Here is a 15,773-nt window from a genome sequence, read left to right as displayed (position 1 = left end):
CACAGAGGAGTGTTTTGATGAGGGTCCAACAAAACAAACAAAACCCAAAATTTGAATTCTGAAATCTTCTGATCATCCAGGAATGTCTTCGGAAAAATGTCTCCACATGTGGATTGTGGCCTCAAGAGCAAAGGGGGGATTATTGGAAAAAGGTCTCAAGAGTTTTCTTTGTGACATGGCTCGTTCAGCCACTGAAGTGGAGGGCAAATGTGTGGAGGGGCTTTGGGTAACAAAGCTCATGCTGATACTGTGTGCTCTTTGGAGGGTGTTGGTAGAAAGAAGGATAGGAGTTCAGGTTATTGCTGCTTAGTACTATTTCTTTTTGTTTTGTCTTCTTGAAATAATAGAAGATGCTTCTGTGAATAGCTTCCAAACTGAAAATTATGAGCACTCTTTGGAAAGAATTTAATGTAATTTTTTTGACTCTTTGTCCTTTATAACCATTATTGTCTGATCACTGTGGATGGATCCCATTTTTTTCCTCCCATTTCTTTAAATGTTACTTTTGGGAAAAAAAGGCAATCTTGGTAGATGAAGTTCGCTACTGAGGACTTGCAGCTTCTTTAATAATAAAATGTGAAGTTTTATCTTGACCAGCAATTCAATATAACGTGAGGATTGTCATCAGTTAAAAAAGCACAACTGTGTTTTTATGACTACATCATGATTTAAGCAATAAGTGCTTAGGTAAATGTCAGTTGCACACTAAATTCACATCCAGCTATGTAATGGGCTAAACTGGAGCATCTGGCCTAGAATACTGACAACACCCCGTCGTTTGCGTAGTGAAGTATGAGAAAATGCTTTTTATAGCAACACGGTTGTGGAATCTAATCCTGTGCTCCTGTTAAATCTTTTATAACATTCTTCCTAATGTACAATGCCTGATTGACTGCATTTATTTCTTGCCTAATTTGGAGGTAGTAACATTTTGAGGGGGTTCTACTTCTAAAAGAGTTTTTACCTTCACGAGTGACTACTTGTTTCTTATTTGTATCTTCAAATTAGTGTTTTACTACTTACAATGCAGTGCTCACATTAATATAGTTCTTGCTGTGGATTAAACTAGAGTTATGGAATGAATGACTGATGAAAATAGTTTTATTTTCCCCCTCATTTTTTGAATTGTGAATGGAATAAAACGCTAAGTTGTGAGAGCAGTATTCATTTGAACAATGTCTAATTCCATTATGTTTGCCTTCATTGCAGGTGAGATTGAAATGGGAAGATATCCAGCTGTGACCAGAAATGTATTTTCCAGAGTATAGATTGCACAGAAATTTGTGAATGAAGAGGACCCATCTGCATCTCCTTAAATTATTCCGTTCTCTGCTTTATTTCCCCATGCTGAGGATTTAATTGTTGAGTTGTACATTACTGTATTTTAACTTGTTGCTTAGTTTCTTACACATTTATTTTCAGTACCTGGCTGAAAGTGTTACCTATTCCATATTTTAGCACAATGTGCTGCAAACAAACAGTTGCCATAGTGCAAATGAGGTTTCATGTGTACAGAGTTCCACTTTAGGTTGTCAAAAATACTGCCTGAGTTTAGTAATTCTTTCAATCTGAAATGCATTCTTTTAGATGTTTGAAAACCATGAATAAACAGTTATTGAACCTTTTTGGATTTACCTCATTTAAACTCAGTTTTTATTTATTACTTGGCCTGTTTTTAATATCCGTGACTAAAAAAAAAAAAGTCAAGTGGGAGCACTGTTTTCATGCAATGCTTAGGGATTATTTGTATATTATGTGTACAACGTTGACTTGTTTAAAGAAACAAAGAATGAACCCTGTCCCTTCCATCCCAACCTAAACCTGTGCTCAGTTGTCCCTTGCCACACCTTTTGTTTGTCATGTTGTTTTTAGATTGATTGGAAATGCTCTCTTCAAAACTGAAATAAATTAAGTTTCAATTACAGCTACAGGAGCTTTGTATTGCTGAACTTTAGTCTGAAAAGTTTCACAATGACATTTTTAAAAAAAAAAAAAAAGAATTTTTTTATCTGCTGAATTCTACCAGTGTAACCTTTTTTCTAAATAAACAATAGTTTTCTCAATGGGTCGTAAATCATTCTGTGTGTGGTCACTTTATTGCTTTACGTATTGTTATGAAAATTTGGTATTAGTTGGAATTGCGGGAGGGAGTTTTCTGTCTTCGCTTACGAGCCCTCTGTACCTGCTTGCTGATCAGGTTGCAAAGGGTTAGTTACAAGTGCGGTGCCTACGGTGAAGTGACAGATGGGTTGCGCTTCTCCAGTGGTTGCGAGAAGCTCGGGGTTTGCCTTCCTGCATTCAGTCAAGCTTGCATCTTTCTTTTGAGGCATTTGTCCCTCATCCAAAGCTCATTAAAATCCCTGGCACTTTTTTTTTCCCCATTTCCTAATTTAGTCAAATTAGACTGACTTAGTGTGTCTTGAAAATGTCTTAGTTTGACCAGTTTAGTTTAATCCCTGACAAAAAAAGGACTCTGCCTGGCTTCTGCCAGAGCATGGTAGGTCACTTCGGTGAAGCTGCCATCTCAGATGTTCACCTGGGTGAGAAATCTTCAGGTCTGGAAGTCTTCAGGTCTCATTCATGACTAATTTCCACCCCCATTCCCCCGCAAAGGTGTGGATTTCCTTCCGTAAAAATGATCACTAGTTTGGTTAAACTAGAAAATGTGGGTTGTGAAGGAATACATGTTCGTGTTCTTCAGAGAAGGGGAGATTCCAATGTCTTGTCTAGAGACTTTGTTCACTATTTAGTGATTAAAAAGGTGTAATTGGAAGCTGAGCTTTTTTGGCCTGGATACAGCAGTTTAAATACCCAATGAATATGTATTCACCAAAAAGCAGGAGCTGCTGTTACAGCTGGATTCTTGTTAAGTTTTGGAGATGGTGTGTCTCTCGTGCTCTTTCTCTACAGCCAATTCTCGCTCCAGGGACTGCAGGACTGATTGAAACTTTGCGTTCCCTCCTCTGTTTGCCCGGAGCCCTGTGAGACAGACAGCTTTCTGCAAAGCCAGCTAATCCTCCTTCGCTCTGTCGTACCTGCTGGCTGCGGAGTGAGAGGTGACCTGGAGAGGGAGAGAAAACTTCCCCTTTTAGTGCCATTTACACATCAAATCAGTTGAATTGTGATATCAGACTGCACCAAGTAGTTCCTCTTCAGCCTTTGTGTTTGCTATATCTTCTTTCTCCTTTTTAAATTCAAATTCTGCTTCTCAACCATTTGGTAAGGATCTGCTTTCTTTCCAAAATCGATGCAATAAAACTGTGTTGGGGTGAGGTGGAGAGGATCTGATGCCAGTGGGAGGCATTTCACAAAATTAAGACCGAAATATTAGCAGAACTGTAAAACCTTACAGCTTTGCTCCTCATGCAGCTTCAGAAGATCGTGAGCAGAAGTAGTGAGAGCTGTCACTGCTGCTGCCCAAAGCCGAGAGTAAAGTTTTCCTCTATTTTTAAAAGGCACAGCAAATACAAAGCTAATCGTAGTCCCTTTAGTTTGAATAATTATTTTAAAAGACAAAGTCATGCAAGTTAAGGACCAGTTTCTTGGAGGAGGTGTGGGATCCAAGTAGTTTGAAAGATTTAAGTGCTGTAAAGCTGGTGATCTTGATAACAAAGACTGAGATTTCTTGTAGGTACAGCTTCTCCCAGGACTGTAACGTACCTCAGTCCCTATAATACTGGAATTATTACATAAAGGAGTGCGTTCTCCTTTTTTACGATCTCTAACAGGAAAGGAAGATCATGTTTTTCAACTTTCAGATTAACAAGCAGAACATTCATTCTGCTGTCGGACCGCTGTGGTTTGTGTTACTCCCTTCGGCGTGCCACGCTGGTCTCTGCGAAGCACTGAGGTTGTAGCAGCAAGGATTCCCATAAATGCTTTCTGTTGGCCGTGTCCTCCCACAAAGAGGTTCATTGATGCTTATTAGTGAAGTTGAAACAAATCAACTTAAGTTGACACGGGGAGATCGGTTCTTATGGAACAGGCTTGGGAAATGGGGTTTACTCATGGGGAAGTATATAAAATAGAACTCTGTCAGAGCAAGCTAATTTTTAAGCTCTGAGAAACATGCTTCATAGATTTAAGTGTTCAATATTCCGTTTATGTGAAATAAAAGCGCACAAGGAAATAAGGGTGACATTAAAAACTTAAATCCTCTTTTAAATGGTAAGTTAATTGCTGTATGCTGTGTTTAAACACCACTGCTTCGCTCTATATGGGGTGTCACACCTATATTGCTTTTTCCTGTCCTGCTCTCCCCCTTGTCCAAAAAAATCCTCTATGAGGAGCTCGAGTTTCTGAGGGTCATTTCTTTGTCGAGGAACTACCTTTGGTGACAGACAATCTGTACATCATCAGCAGATCAAGCTGAGGCAGGCAGTGTGGTTTGGCTCGAGAGTCGGTGTTTCTGTGGAGCTCGACTGGTGTTTGTTTAGAATTCGCCTATACTTATTTTAAAATAGTAAAATGTGTAAGGTAGATTCTGTGCTAAGCTGATAGCGTGTTTAACAGTATTGAGACTAATAAAACTTCATCATGAATTAGTTTTTTTAACTGGTGGTTAAAACAACTGATGATTCACAAAATATGTGACAAGCAATGGGGAAAATGTTATGCTGACAACATAAAGAACTTTTAAATAACTGCAATATAGCAATTTTTTTCTCCTTCGAGAATTTTGTTTCTTTGTTTAAAAATTGTTTAACGTGCCCTTGTCTGTGCCTGGAGCGAGGAGCCTGGGTGTCTTCAGAGGTGATGGGGATCTGAGCTATGGCCATGCCTGAGCGCGTGGTGCTGTTGACGCTAAAGGAGATGATGGGACTGAGAGGAGGTGGAGCACGTGCCTGCTCAGAATTACTGCCTTGTAAGGAGTTGTAACATGACAGATTTTTAATTGCAGAAGATGATCTTGTCCTACAAAATGCTGTCCACAAAGCAAATTAATTTGTTTTATTCCCAGGAATGTTTAAAAACAGATTTTTTTGCACGGATTCAACATTAACAAAAGCAAACCTATAGCTAATAGAATATTTGCTGACTATAATGGTAAAAACCTGATCTTTTTGTATCAAGTATTAGTGCTATTAAACACAGATGCATACTTGTCTTTTGAATATTGTGGGGTTTTGGTTTAGTTGGTTGTTTTTTGGTGGTTATTTTTTTTGTTTGTTTTAATAGAATCCAGAGAAAGGGAACTTGAACCAAAAGTTGAGCATCCCTAGTGCTCTGTGAAGGTCCGTTTGTGTCTTCAGTAATCCGGGGTTTGGGACAGAGGGGTGTCTTGGTGGCTGTATTTGGAAGTACTGAATATTAAGAAATTGTAGTGCTTATGGACTTGATCAGTAAAAGTCTTCTGATTAGCTTTGTCCTTATTAATTAGAGGTTATTTCCGAATGAATCGGAGAAGATTATAAACCCTTGTCCCGCAGTGCAAGAAAGACACAGACAAATTGGGAAGGGAATCAGGCAAGAGTTACCCAGCTAATTAGAGGTGAGGAAGAATTACTAAAAAGGAGAGTAACCGAGCTAAATACTCAGGCGCTTTTAATTAACTCATTAGGGCAGTCTAAAATGAAATACTTCCATCAAAGTCACTCTAGTCCTTGGGGTTTACTGGAGCGCGGATGAGATGGGCTTTGGCTGGCTGACGGCGCGTGGCAGCCAGCCGGGGCCGCCGGCCTCCCCGGAGCTGCCGGGGCGCAGGGCCCTCACACCCAGGTGGGGGTAACCTGGGCGAAGAAAAAGGTCAGCCTGGGGTCCCTGAATACAGCGTAATCGCCAAACTAAACAGGAGACTACCTGTCAGCCCAGGCGCTTAAAGGCGATGTGAAAAAATCATTTAAAATTCAGCTTTGAGGAACGGCGTCCCTGCCCTGGCAGGAGGGTTCGTCCCTCGCCGGCGATGCCTGCGAACGTGGCAGAAGCCGCGTGGTGCTTGCACGGGCCCCGTGAGCCGCGGTGGGAGAGGAGAAGGGGTGCGGGATGCTTACGCCAACCCTGGCGCTGGTGTGGCAAGCGCAGAGATACACTAGCAGCGCACGGCGGCGGTTCAGGAGGGAATGACTAAACTTTCTGAAAGCGCATGCTGCAGCCGGGATAACCCAGCCGGGCTCTGCCATGCCCTGGTTTCCTCAGAGGGGCCACAGGAGCGGCCTCTCGCCACGTTCGTGCCTATGGGAGGATTTTCTCCCCCAAGAAAACTTTCCAAAAGAAAGCTGGTCCTTCTCTGTGTGGGTCTCTGCAGGGACGCAGCCGCCTGTGTGGAGACATCAGCGAGGGTTTAGGGGTGTTTGGTGATGGGAGTCATAGATAGAGTATGGCTCCTGGCGGGGGGAGGGCCAGAGACCGTGAGGGGAAATTGGGGCAGGGGGGTCAGTGAGTCCCGGTGGGCTGGGGAAAGCATGGAAAGAAGGGGACTGTGCATCCAGAGCTGGCCAGGTTGCATGGCTGTGAGTGCCACCGGCACGTCAACCCCATCGGCTAAATTTGAGAGGGTTGTGGGGAAGAACAGACGGGGCCGGGCGGGCGGGCAGGAGCGCAGCCCCAGCAGTGCACCCTGCCGGGGTCCTGGCCCATGGCCCTGGGGAACACCTGGTACAAAGCACCCATTAATTAAGCTCTGTTTCTGGTGTGGCCTGTCTGATGTGATATTCTAATTGCTCTGTGTAATCTGCAGCATCTGTGATAGGTCACAGCTTCAGCTATTTTATAATAAGCTATTTTGCCTGGATATGGCAAACTTCCCTTGTTTAAAGGGCAGGGGAATATTAAATAAATACCATTTATATTTATTTGCCTCAGATCAAACTGTGGTTCTTACATTAATTTTGTAGGTTTTTGGTAATTAGCCTACTCAGCCCATATTTGGAATTCAAATCCAATATTTGTCGAAAAGCTTCGAATGATATTAAATTCTGCTCCCCGAGCACACAGCAAACACCTCTCCCTCCCAGAAAATGCCAGCCCTGCACTGAAAGCTGTCACGGCAGCATGGGTGGGCTGGTCAAATCCAGATGGCCTTAAACGGGTGCAAAACCAGGGTGCTGTTCAATTGCCGGGGGGGGGGGCTGGCTGGGACCTCCTTTTCCTATGGGGTCCTGCTGGGCTCCGGGGCTCTTCCAGCACGGGACGTGCTGGGCTGCACTGGGTGAGGCTGGGGGGCACCTGGGCTGGCTGGGGAGAGCCCTCAGCCCCTCGCAGGACGCGCACAGCGGCCCCCGCGCTGCAGCCTGCTGCCAGCTGCGTTCAGGACGGGTGTAGGAGAGCAGCGCTTCCCGCGCTGGCCTGCCGCTGCATGTCAGTGTTGCTCCGAACAACGGCAGCGTGCAGAGGACCACGTCCTGCAGCTAAAGCCGCTGAGCTTCGAAGTGGGGTTTCTTGTGCTTTGAGTAGATGGAAACCGTTAAAACTCGTCGCCGTGTTCTCCTTGCACCTGCAGTCCCGTGGCTAAACGCACACGCGCTGCTGGGCTCTTAATGGCCAAAAGAGTGGATGTTTTACACCAGGGAAATGGAGCCACGAGTGTAGCTGGCCAGTCCCAGACATCCCAGGCCCACGGCTTTCCCTCGCTGTCTGCTGTGCCCTGCTCTGTCTCTGCAGCGGGGACCAAACCCCTCGTGTCCCCTGCACTTGTGGCCTTGACCCGAAACCCATCACGCAGCAGCTCGCTGCCAAGGGCCAGCGCGCAGGCACTGCTCCTGCTCTCCCGTGCAGGCTGCAGCTCCGCTTTTATGTTCCTTTAATCAATTTCTTGTGTTATATCATACATTTCCCTACTCATTACAGCGTATCAAGCATCTGCCATGTGCTCATTAATTGGTCAATTACTTTATTTATATGCTAAACGTTATCTAAAGCACCAGTCATTACCAGCATCATGGCTGTGGTTTGTGTTGTGCATTTTTTATAGGCTTTCTGTGCCTTACCCTCTCCTTGCCACCAAGGCCAGGGGTGCTTCCATGGACCCCTGTTAACCCTTTGTGGACCAGTCACCAGCTCAGCCCCATTCCTCAGCCCGGCGGTGTCTGTGCGGGTCCCCACTCTTGGAGGGCAGTTCTGTAATCACCTGCCATGTTTCCCAGCCCTTCCTCAGAGCCGGCTCCCTTTGGCTTCAGCTTGTTTGCTGCTGCTGCCTTCAGCTCCTCACTGCTTCTTTCACAGCACCTAAAACTAGAATAAAGAAAGACCTGAAACCGCAACAAACTAGGTGATGGGAGACTCCCCTGTAACTGTCCCCGGGGTGGGGCAGGTGCCACCGCTCACCCTGGTTTCAAGCCTCATCTGCTCTATGAATTGGCTCCGAGTTCCCCTCTCGGTGTCAGTTCTGCCTGCTTGGCTGGGGATGTCCACAGCCTCTTCACCTCTGTCCTGGTTTCGGCTGGGGTGGAGTTGATTTTCTTCCTATTATCTGGTATAGTGCTGTGCTTTGGATGTAGTATGAGAATAATGTTTTAGTTGTTGCCAAGTAATGTTTATTCTAGTCAAGGACTTTTCATCTTCCCGTGCCCTGCCAGGTGTGCGGGGGGCTGGGAGGGAGCGTGGCCAGGACGGCTGGCCCGGCTGGCCAACGGGCTATGCCATACCATATGACGTCATGCTCAGCATATAAAGGTGGGCGAAGAAGAAGGAAAGGGGGGACGTTCAGCGTGATGGCGTTTGTCTTCTGAAGTTACCGTTAGGCGTGATGGAGCCCTGCTTTCCTGGGGATGGCTGAACACCTGCCTGCTGGTGGGAAGCAGTGAATGAATTCCTTGGTTTGCTTTGCTTGCGTGCACGGCTTTTGCTCTCCCTATTAAATTGTCTTTGTCTCAGCCCACGAGTTTTCTCACTTTTACCCTTCCGATTCTCTCCCCCATCCCATTGTGGGGGGAGTGAGCGAGAGGCCGGCTGGGGTTAAACCACGACAGATGCGCTGCTGGAAAGCCTCTGCTCTTCCTCGGCTCCGCTGCCCCCGCCCTGGGCTCCATCACTTCTCATGGCGCCTTTCCTACTCCTACGAGTTGCCGCAGAGCAGGATCTTGTCCTCTTGCTCTTCTGTAAGATGTCCTGTCATCCTAAAATGTCATAGCCGTCATAAATAATTTAGGGCTAACACTTCAATCTCAGAAACTGCAATAAATAAATACTTGGTGTGTGCATGAAGGTTTCATTATCCTGCCCTTCATGACCGCCCGTGGAGGCACCACCACCCAGCACATCAGCCTGCCCGTGCCACAGCGTCCAGCAAAACCGGCGATGCAGGTGCTTCCAGCAAGCTTTATCCACTGCAGTGAACAGCAGCCACAGGTGGAAAGCCCAGCAGCTGGGAAGGGCAGGGGTTTGGCTGTTACGCTGGCTGTAAGGTCTGTACGGCGGCTCCTTTCCTCCGGCTCCTCTCTGGGTACCCGCGTGGTGTCCGGCTGCTCTCGCCTCGCGCGGGGGCTGCTGCGACGCCCGTGCCCACACCGGGGGGAAGCTGGAAAGCACTTTTGGTGATGCTGTTGCAGCGATGCTGCCACGTTACAAACCAGTCTCAGTAGTTCCTCTATTGGATGAAATAAAGAAAAGAAAGCCCCAGCACAGCTCCCGGGGTGTGGAGGGCAGAGGAGGGGGAGCTTTAGCCAAACCTGTCTCTCCATAGGGCACCACACAGGAGCGGGGGGGTCCCACCGTGGTGGTGGGGCTCCAACCTGGGGCTCCAGGGCTGGGGGAGACGCGGCAGCGGCTGCCCCAACCCCGCCGGTGTTAGCCCATGGCGTAAAGTCAGCCTGGGCCTTTCCCGCAGGGGCACCGAGCGCGGCTCAGCGGCGTGGGCACTGTGCTCCCTGATACCAATTTTAGCGATATTACGTTCTGAGTTAATATTACTTTGAAATTTATAATATCCATGAAAATATTATCATCTCTGTACTTAAATCCTTTAGTTTAATTGAATGGAGCTATCATTATCCAGAGCTTGTTTATGTATTGCTGCCTGCAAAATAGAGTCAATTTTCCAGGCTGAGATGATGAATATGAACACCAAAGAAATTTTGTAATTTAATTTTAATAACCATGACTTATTATTATTTTAATAACCATAAATAATAATTATTTAAAAAAAAAAAAAAAGTTGCAGTGCTTTGCACAAAACCTTGGAAGGAAAACTATGCCATAATAATACAGTGGGGGTTGTGTTACAGCTTATTATTATTTATTTTTTTATTTTGTTGTGATGTGCTCTTTGCTGTGAGGAGAAGCTGCTATGGGTTTGGGTTTTTTAGATCTGAACTTGAACACTGTTGAGGTCCTTTTGCTCCCACTGGTGGGAATTACTGGAATGGAATGGAATGGAAACTGGATGAATTACTCTGAATTTTTCCTTATATTATTTCCCCCCAAAAGTCTAGAGGCAAAGTGACTTCGGGGCAGGTTGGAGCACCGCGTTCCACGGCTGTTGCACCGGCCCCGCTGCCTTCGCTGCAGCGTATGTTGCAAAGTCTGGGTTTTGGCCCACCATACACCGTCCCTGCAGCCCAGGGAGGCTCCGGCCCCCCCAGCCCCAGCCTGGCCCGGGGCGGCAGGCCCCGCTCCCCCGCCTCGTCCTGGAGGCCATGGCCCCGCCAGGGGCTGTCCCCCACCCCGGCCCCGGCCCGGCCGGCTGGGCTCTCCCAGCTTGCTGGGTGCAGCCGTGCCGCTTCGCCCCAGCCCTCATTGCCTTGTTCGGCCTGATGGGTATTTATTAGCAAAAATTAACACCCCTTTTGCTAGGATCTGGCGTGACCCCGGCGGGGCAGCACCGCGCCGGCTGCTCACGCAGGGCCCGGCCATCAGTCTGGCACTGCCGTTTCGCTCACGCCCTCCCAGCTCGGCGCTGGGGCTCAGCGGGCGGGTTAAGCCCTGCTCGCAGTTTTGGCAGGCGCACGGGGAAGGGAGCATCGCGCACCCCCGGGGCCGCTGCGGGGCTGCCCGCGGCCGTGGGTCAAGACTGCTCTCTAGAGAAATGCAACCCACCCATGTTGGCCTGGACGCTGGGCGTGAAATGAAGGCTAGAGGACAGAACGATATTTTTTTTCATGCCTCCCCGCATTCGTCGTGTAGGCGCTTTACATACAAATAGGCTCATTTCAGGGCGGGCTCCCCAAGGCCAGGGCGAGGGAGGCGCGTGTCCTGCGCGGGAAGGGCTGCCCCGCGCCGAGGCCAGCGGTGCCGAGCACGGCGCTCTTCTCACCCCCAAAACCGCCGCAACCTTCAGCCTTGTAGGATGGCTTAGGGTCAAACAACTGCTGTTCCTTGCTCTTAGCCCTTGCTTATTCCTGAGCTTATTTTGCTGTTGCTGAAGACACACAGGGGGGCCACCTCCACGTTCACGTACAACAAGCCCCGGCGGCTGGCGGCAGCTCCGCAGGGAGCGGGGCTGGGACCCTCCGCCGGGCACTCCACGCACGTTCTTCCCCGGACCCCGAGGCACCACGGCGGGGAGACTCCACGCAGCTCCTCTGCTTGGGCTTCAGGGCGTGCCTTGGCCAGCAGGTACCAAACGGGTGGCTCAGGCCCCAGCCTGCCTAGGACCCTCGCCGTTGGTGTTGTCTTTGTCATCCCCCGCCACCCGAGGGAAGCCTGGCGCTGCTCCAGCTCGGGCCCCAGCAGGCGCCGGGTGCTCGCAGGGAGCGTCACCCGTGGCGGCCCCCGTCACCCCCCCGGCCCCAGCTGGTTTCCGATGGGGACCACCAGGCTGGCGGGGCCAGGGGTAACCCCGGAGGGGCTGCCCCTGCCGGGGTGGGATTTGGGTGCACGCTGGCTGGTTAATACCAGGATTAGTTCCTACGCTTCATAATTTGTGGTGACTTCTTAAAACCAAACTGTGGCTGAGGTGAGCTCGATGAATTACAGTCGGGATTAGCTGCAACGCTGGGTGAAGGTTTGTTTTTTTTTTTAAAAAGCATTGTTGAAAATGTGGTAACTGCAGAAAAATAAATCTGTAGAGTCAACATTTGAGGAATTTATTTGCCCGCGCTGCTGCCCACCCCGGGGGCCCGGCACAGCTCCTCCCGCCCGGCCGCAGCCCCGGGTTCCCCTGCCCCTCCCCGCCCCTCCCCGCAGGGCGCCCTTCGGACCCGGCCGAAATCAACCCGCTTCACTCAAGAAAAAAAAATACTGGTTTGTTGCACCAAAACAGAAATATATATTTCCCAGCAGCGTCCTCGGTTGTGGGCGAAGCATCGGTGGCACCTCCGGCGCCCAAGGCACCGCCCGGCCCCAAACTAAATCCCTGTGGGGCATCCCAAACAGCGAGAGAGGCTGCCTGGCCAGAGGGACATCAGTAGGTAGGGAATCTCTCTCCTCCGGTGAAAAGATCAGCGGGCTCTTTATTTTTTTTTTCTTTACAGTTTTATTTACAAAATGTATTAAAACTCTTTGTACAACACCTCATTAAAATGAGGCTCAGTAATTGATGCCCACACATGCAGTTTATGCTTTTACAGCCATTAGTTTGCTTGGCAATTTTTCTGCTCACTGAAGTGCAGTTTCAACAACAAAAAGAGGAACTTAAATTACACACACAAAAAAAAAAAAAAAAAAAAAAAGAAGGAAAAAAAAGAAGAGAAAAGAAAAAGGAAAGAACCCCAAAATCCCCCAAAGCAAAACAAATGAAAAAAATATATCGAAACAAATCATCGTGAGACTACTGCCGAACTTCCGATAGCTTGAAGTTGGTAGCCAGAATTGGTAAGCACTGAACACGTTTTGTTTTAGTTTTACATGCAAGTTTAAAAAATATCGAACCATTTACCAAACTCCCTTCACTGGTGTGAAGCCTCCACTCTTAAAAATTGATTTGATAAACATACATCTTTTATACAGCTTTTAAGAAAAATGTTTGTTTTAAATACAACTCATAACCGCACAGCTTTAACTCGCCCTTGCTGGGGACGTGATCGCGTTCAGAAGTTGAAAAAAAATCACAGTTTCATGAAAAGAAAATGAAAACAAAACAACAAATTTTTTCAGTATCTTGTTAAAAACTCGAACAATAAATTATTCTCCTATGAGCTTTTAAAATGATTTTATATTACATTTTGTTGGAAATACTTATTTTTAACAAGACTTCCCCCATATAATCTTTTTCTTTTTTTTTTAAATCCTATTAAAAGTTCAAATCTATCATCAGCAAACTAAACGCCTAAGGGTCAGACTGGTTTAGATGAGTTTCTTTTTCATTGTATGTTACTGATGAAATAAAACTCTATAGTAAACTACAGAAAATACATATTGTCGATTAGAGGTAATTAGTATGCAGATATTCCATTGAACATTTCCCGTGTGATTGACAATATGTTTAAAGGTGTTGTGTTTTTTTTTTTCTTTTGCCTTTTTTTTTTTTTTTTTAAAGATGAAGTTAAGTAGTTTCCAGGCAGAGGCTCAAGGCTGAAACACTGCTGCTGTCTAAGACGTTGGATGTGAGCAATAGTGAGCCCTGCCCGTAGCAGCGTCGGCTGGAGCGCGGCGTCCTCTTTACGGAGAGGGCCAGGACACCCTCTCACCAGTAGCCATGAAACAAGAGCTGGCAGGAGCTGATATAATATAACAGTACTAGCAGGAGTCATGTTAGATCGCTTAATATTACCCTGGAACTGCAGCTCTAATTTGAGTTACTATCCTCTTTCCTTACTTCTGTTTTAAAATGGCCATTCCCGAGAAGCATTAGCTGAGCACAGTGCTAGTTGTGAGAGAACTGGGGTGAAGCGGGAGCAGGCCTGGGAAAAACGAACCTGCGCTTCTCTTGCTTCATCGCTTGATATTAAACAGTGAATTAAAATGCAAATGCACAGCAAGAAAAGAGATATATGGTCTGAACCTAAACAGCAAGTAGCTTTTCTTATTTTTTTTTGAAAGCCACCCAATGTCGTTTTAATAAAGCACCTGTAGGTATGCCTGATGATAGAAAAAAAAAAAAAAAAAGAATGCAATATTTTCTGCCCGCACTTTAGCTACCTTGTCAAGAAATTAATTTACTGATCTGGAAGCAAGACATGCAGTTCCACAAATTACTTTCTTTTGGATTTACAGATTCACAGTCATTGACCTTAACTGGTTTTAATGCACAGATTCTTTTCTTCAGGTGTTACACCTTTTACTGCTGTACAGACTTGCTCAAATTAGCTGCAGAGTTTGAAGTGGCTTGGGAAAAAAAAAAAATCACACCACTGGTAAGTAAATACTGAAACATCTTGACATCAGCTCATACAAGCAGTGACAGGCCAGTCCGTGTTCGCACGCAGCAGATTTCTGAGGCTTTGTGTCAGGAGGAGTTTCATAATTTGATACGATTGGGGTGGCTGATGAAACCGGCTGCGGTTTGCTTTCAGGACACAAGTTCATTTACTGTGCAGTGGTATCAAAGAATGGCTTTTGTTGCACTGATTTTTTTTACAAGAATTTTTTTTCATATACTAATATCTCGTTACCAGTCCCTTCCTTTTCTTTTTCTCTTTTCTCTTTCTTTTTTTTCTCTTTTTCTCTTTTCTTTTCTTTTTTTCTTCCTTTTCTTCTCTCTTTTCTCTTATTTTCCTTTCTTTTCCTTTCTTCTTTTATTTTTTTTCTTTTACTTTTACTTTTTGTTCTTTCAAGCAAAGCAAGAATATTTCGGTGATGGTTTGCATTGTTGCGAGTCTCAGAGTCTTCCATAAGGCACTGAAGGAAAAAAATATCAGTTTTTCCTATTAAAAGTACATTGCACCATCATCAATGCGTGTCATGCCTGACACCTCGGAGAGAGTACGACTGGCTCAGATGGTCCGAATCCGTGAAGTAGCCACATTCTCTGCTGCTTCTCCTCTTGCGTGCTCAGGGTGAGGATCTATAATAAAACAGAAAGATTTCATCACTGCCGGCACGAGGGGCAGGGAAGCTCAGCCTGGGGAGAGGCACAGTCTGTGGGCGATGGGCTAACCAGGCTTTTCCAGAGTCGTTTTTCAGCAATTCAACTCTACTTTTCATGCTTTAGAAATCATGATTTCTAGTGTAGACTTTTTTGTTCTATTGTAGATTTTTTTGAGACTTCCTAAAAGCACTTACCTGACCTGATTATCGCTTAAAAAATAAAGGGGAAGAGGTCACTTGCAAGAGAGATGCGAATTCTGATTACAGTAGTTTTTAAAGAATTAACAAAATACTTTTGTATGTACTGAACTAGCACAATGCTGGAGAGAGGAGTTACTCACTTCAGCATGAAGCCAGCTATCACTGTTTGTGATATAGGATGGTACCAAGCTTACTTCTGTTCGGGGAAGAAATTCAAACCACTTATACTCTGAGACTGCCACCAGACGTTGTTCCAAAAGCCCTTTTGCAGCAGTCCGCTGATGCACACAACCACACACAGCTTAAAAAAAAAAGAAAGAAAGAAAGAAAGAAAGAAAACCCAGAGGGTTTTAGTTCCCGGCCCGTAGCCGTACCCCTAGATTTTCACACTTTCTGTGCCGTACACGTTGTAGCCTTCTCTGTACGTAGCGTAATTCTGGGTGTTGGTGGCGGGAGCAGGTTTGAAGTTCTGCGTGTTCTTGGTGAGTTTCATTCGCTTGGACTCGGCCCGAGACTTGTAGCAGAACTCGATCAGTGCCACCATCATGGCCAGCCCGAGGCCTCCGACAAGGATATAGAAAACCCCGGCAACATTGCTCAGGCTCAGAGCGCTCGTCTTGTCCTAAGAGAAACGAGCCACGCCGTTAGTTTTGCTGTGAGGAGCAGACAGACAGACAACAGGCTACTTTGCACTTAGTCCTAGCTGGAATAACTACACTCGTGGCGTTTGG

At 46.5% G+C, this 15,773-nt stretch overlaps 2 protein-coding genes across 9 annotated transcripts in view; one reads left to right on the top strand and one right to left on the bottom strand.

Moving 5' to 3' along the window:
* THOC2 (THO complex subunit 2) overlaps window positions 1–2,000 on the top strand; it is a 57,635-nt gene extending 55,635 nt beyond the window's left edge. For 5 of the 7 annotated variants that reach the window (XM_075162379.1, XM_075162376.1, XM_075162378.1 and 2 more), the window contains one exon: window positions 1,210–2,000. The gene's annotated coding sequence lies outside the window, so the exon portion shown is untranslated. The remainder of the gene's footprint in view (window positions 1–1,209) is intronic. The other 2 variants (XM_075162381.1, XM_075162380.1) reach the window with 1 other exon arrangement.
* An 11,347-nt stretch (window positions 2,001–13,347) lies between these two features.
* GRIA3 (glutamate ionotropic receptor AMPA type subunit 3) overlaps window positions 13,348–15,773 on the bottom strand; it is a 157,950-nt gene continuing 155,524 nt past the window's right edge. Inside the window, exons 15-16 of one of the 2 annotated variants that reach the window (XM_075162371.1) lie at window positions 15,417–15,664; window positions 13,348–14,818 (exon numbers count right to left, since the gene is read on the bottom strand). In XM_075162371.1, coding sequence (XP_075018472.1) covers window positions 15,419–15,664 — 246 coding nt within the window. In that variant the 3' untranslated portion in view covers window positions 13,348–14,818; window positions 15,417–15,418. Of the gene's footprint in view, window positions 14,819–15,182; window positions 15,665–15,773 lie in introns of those variants that run through there. The other variant, XM_075162372.1, reaches the window with a different exon arrangement.

The sequence above is a fragment of the Calonectris borealis genome, chromosome 13 (assembly GCF_964195595.1).
Source record: "Calonectris borealis chromosome 13, bCalBor7.hap1.2, whole genome shotgun sequence".
In the NCBI taxonomy this organism is placed as follows: Eukaryota; Metazoa; Chordata; class Aves; order Procellariiformes; family Procellariidae; genus Calonectris; species Calonectris borealis.
The sequence above is the reverse complement of the archived record's forward strand: the minus strand, read 5'-3'. Positions and strand labels throughout refer to the sequence as shown.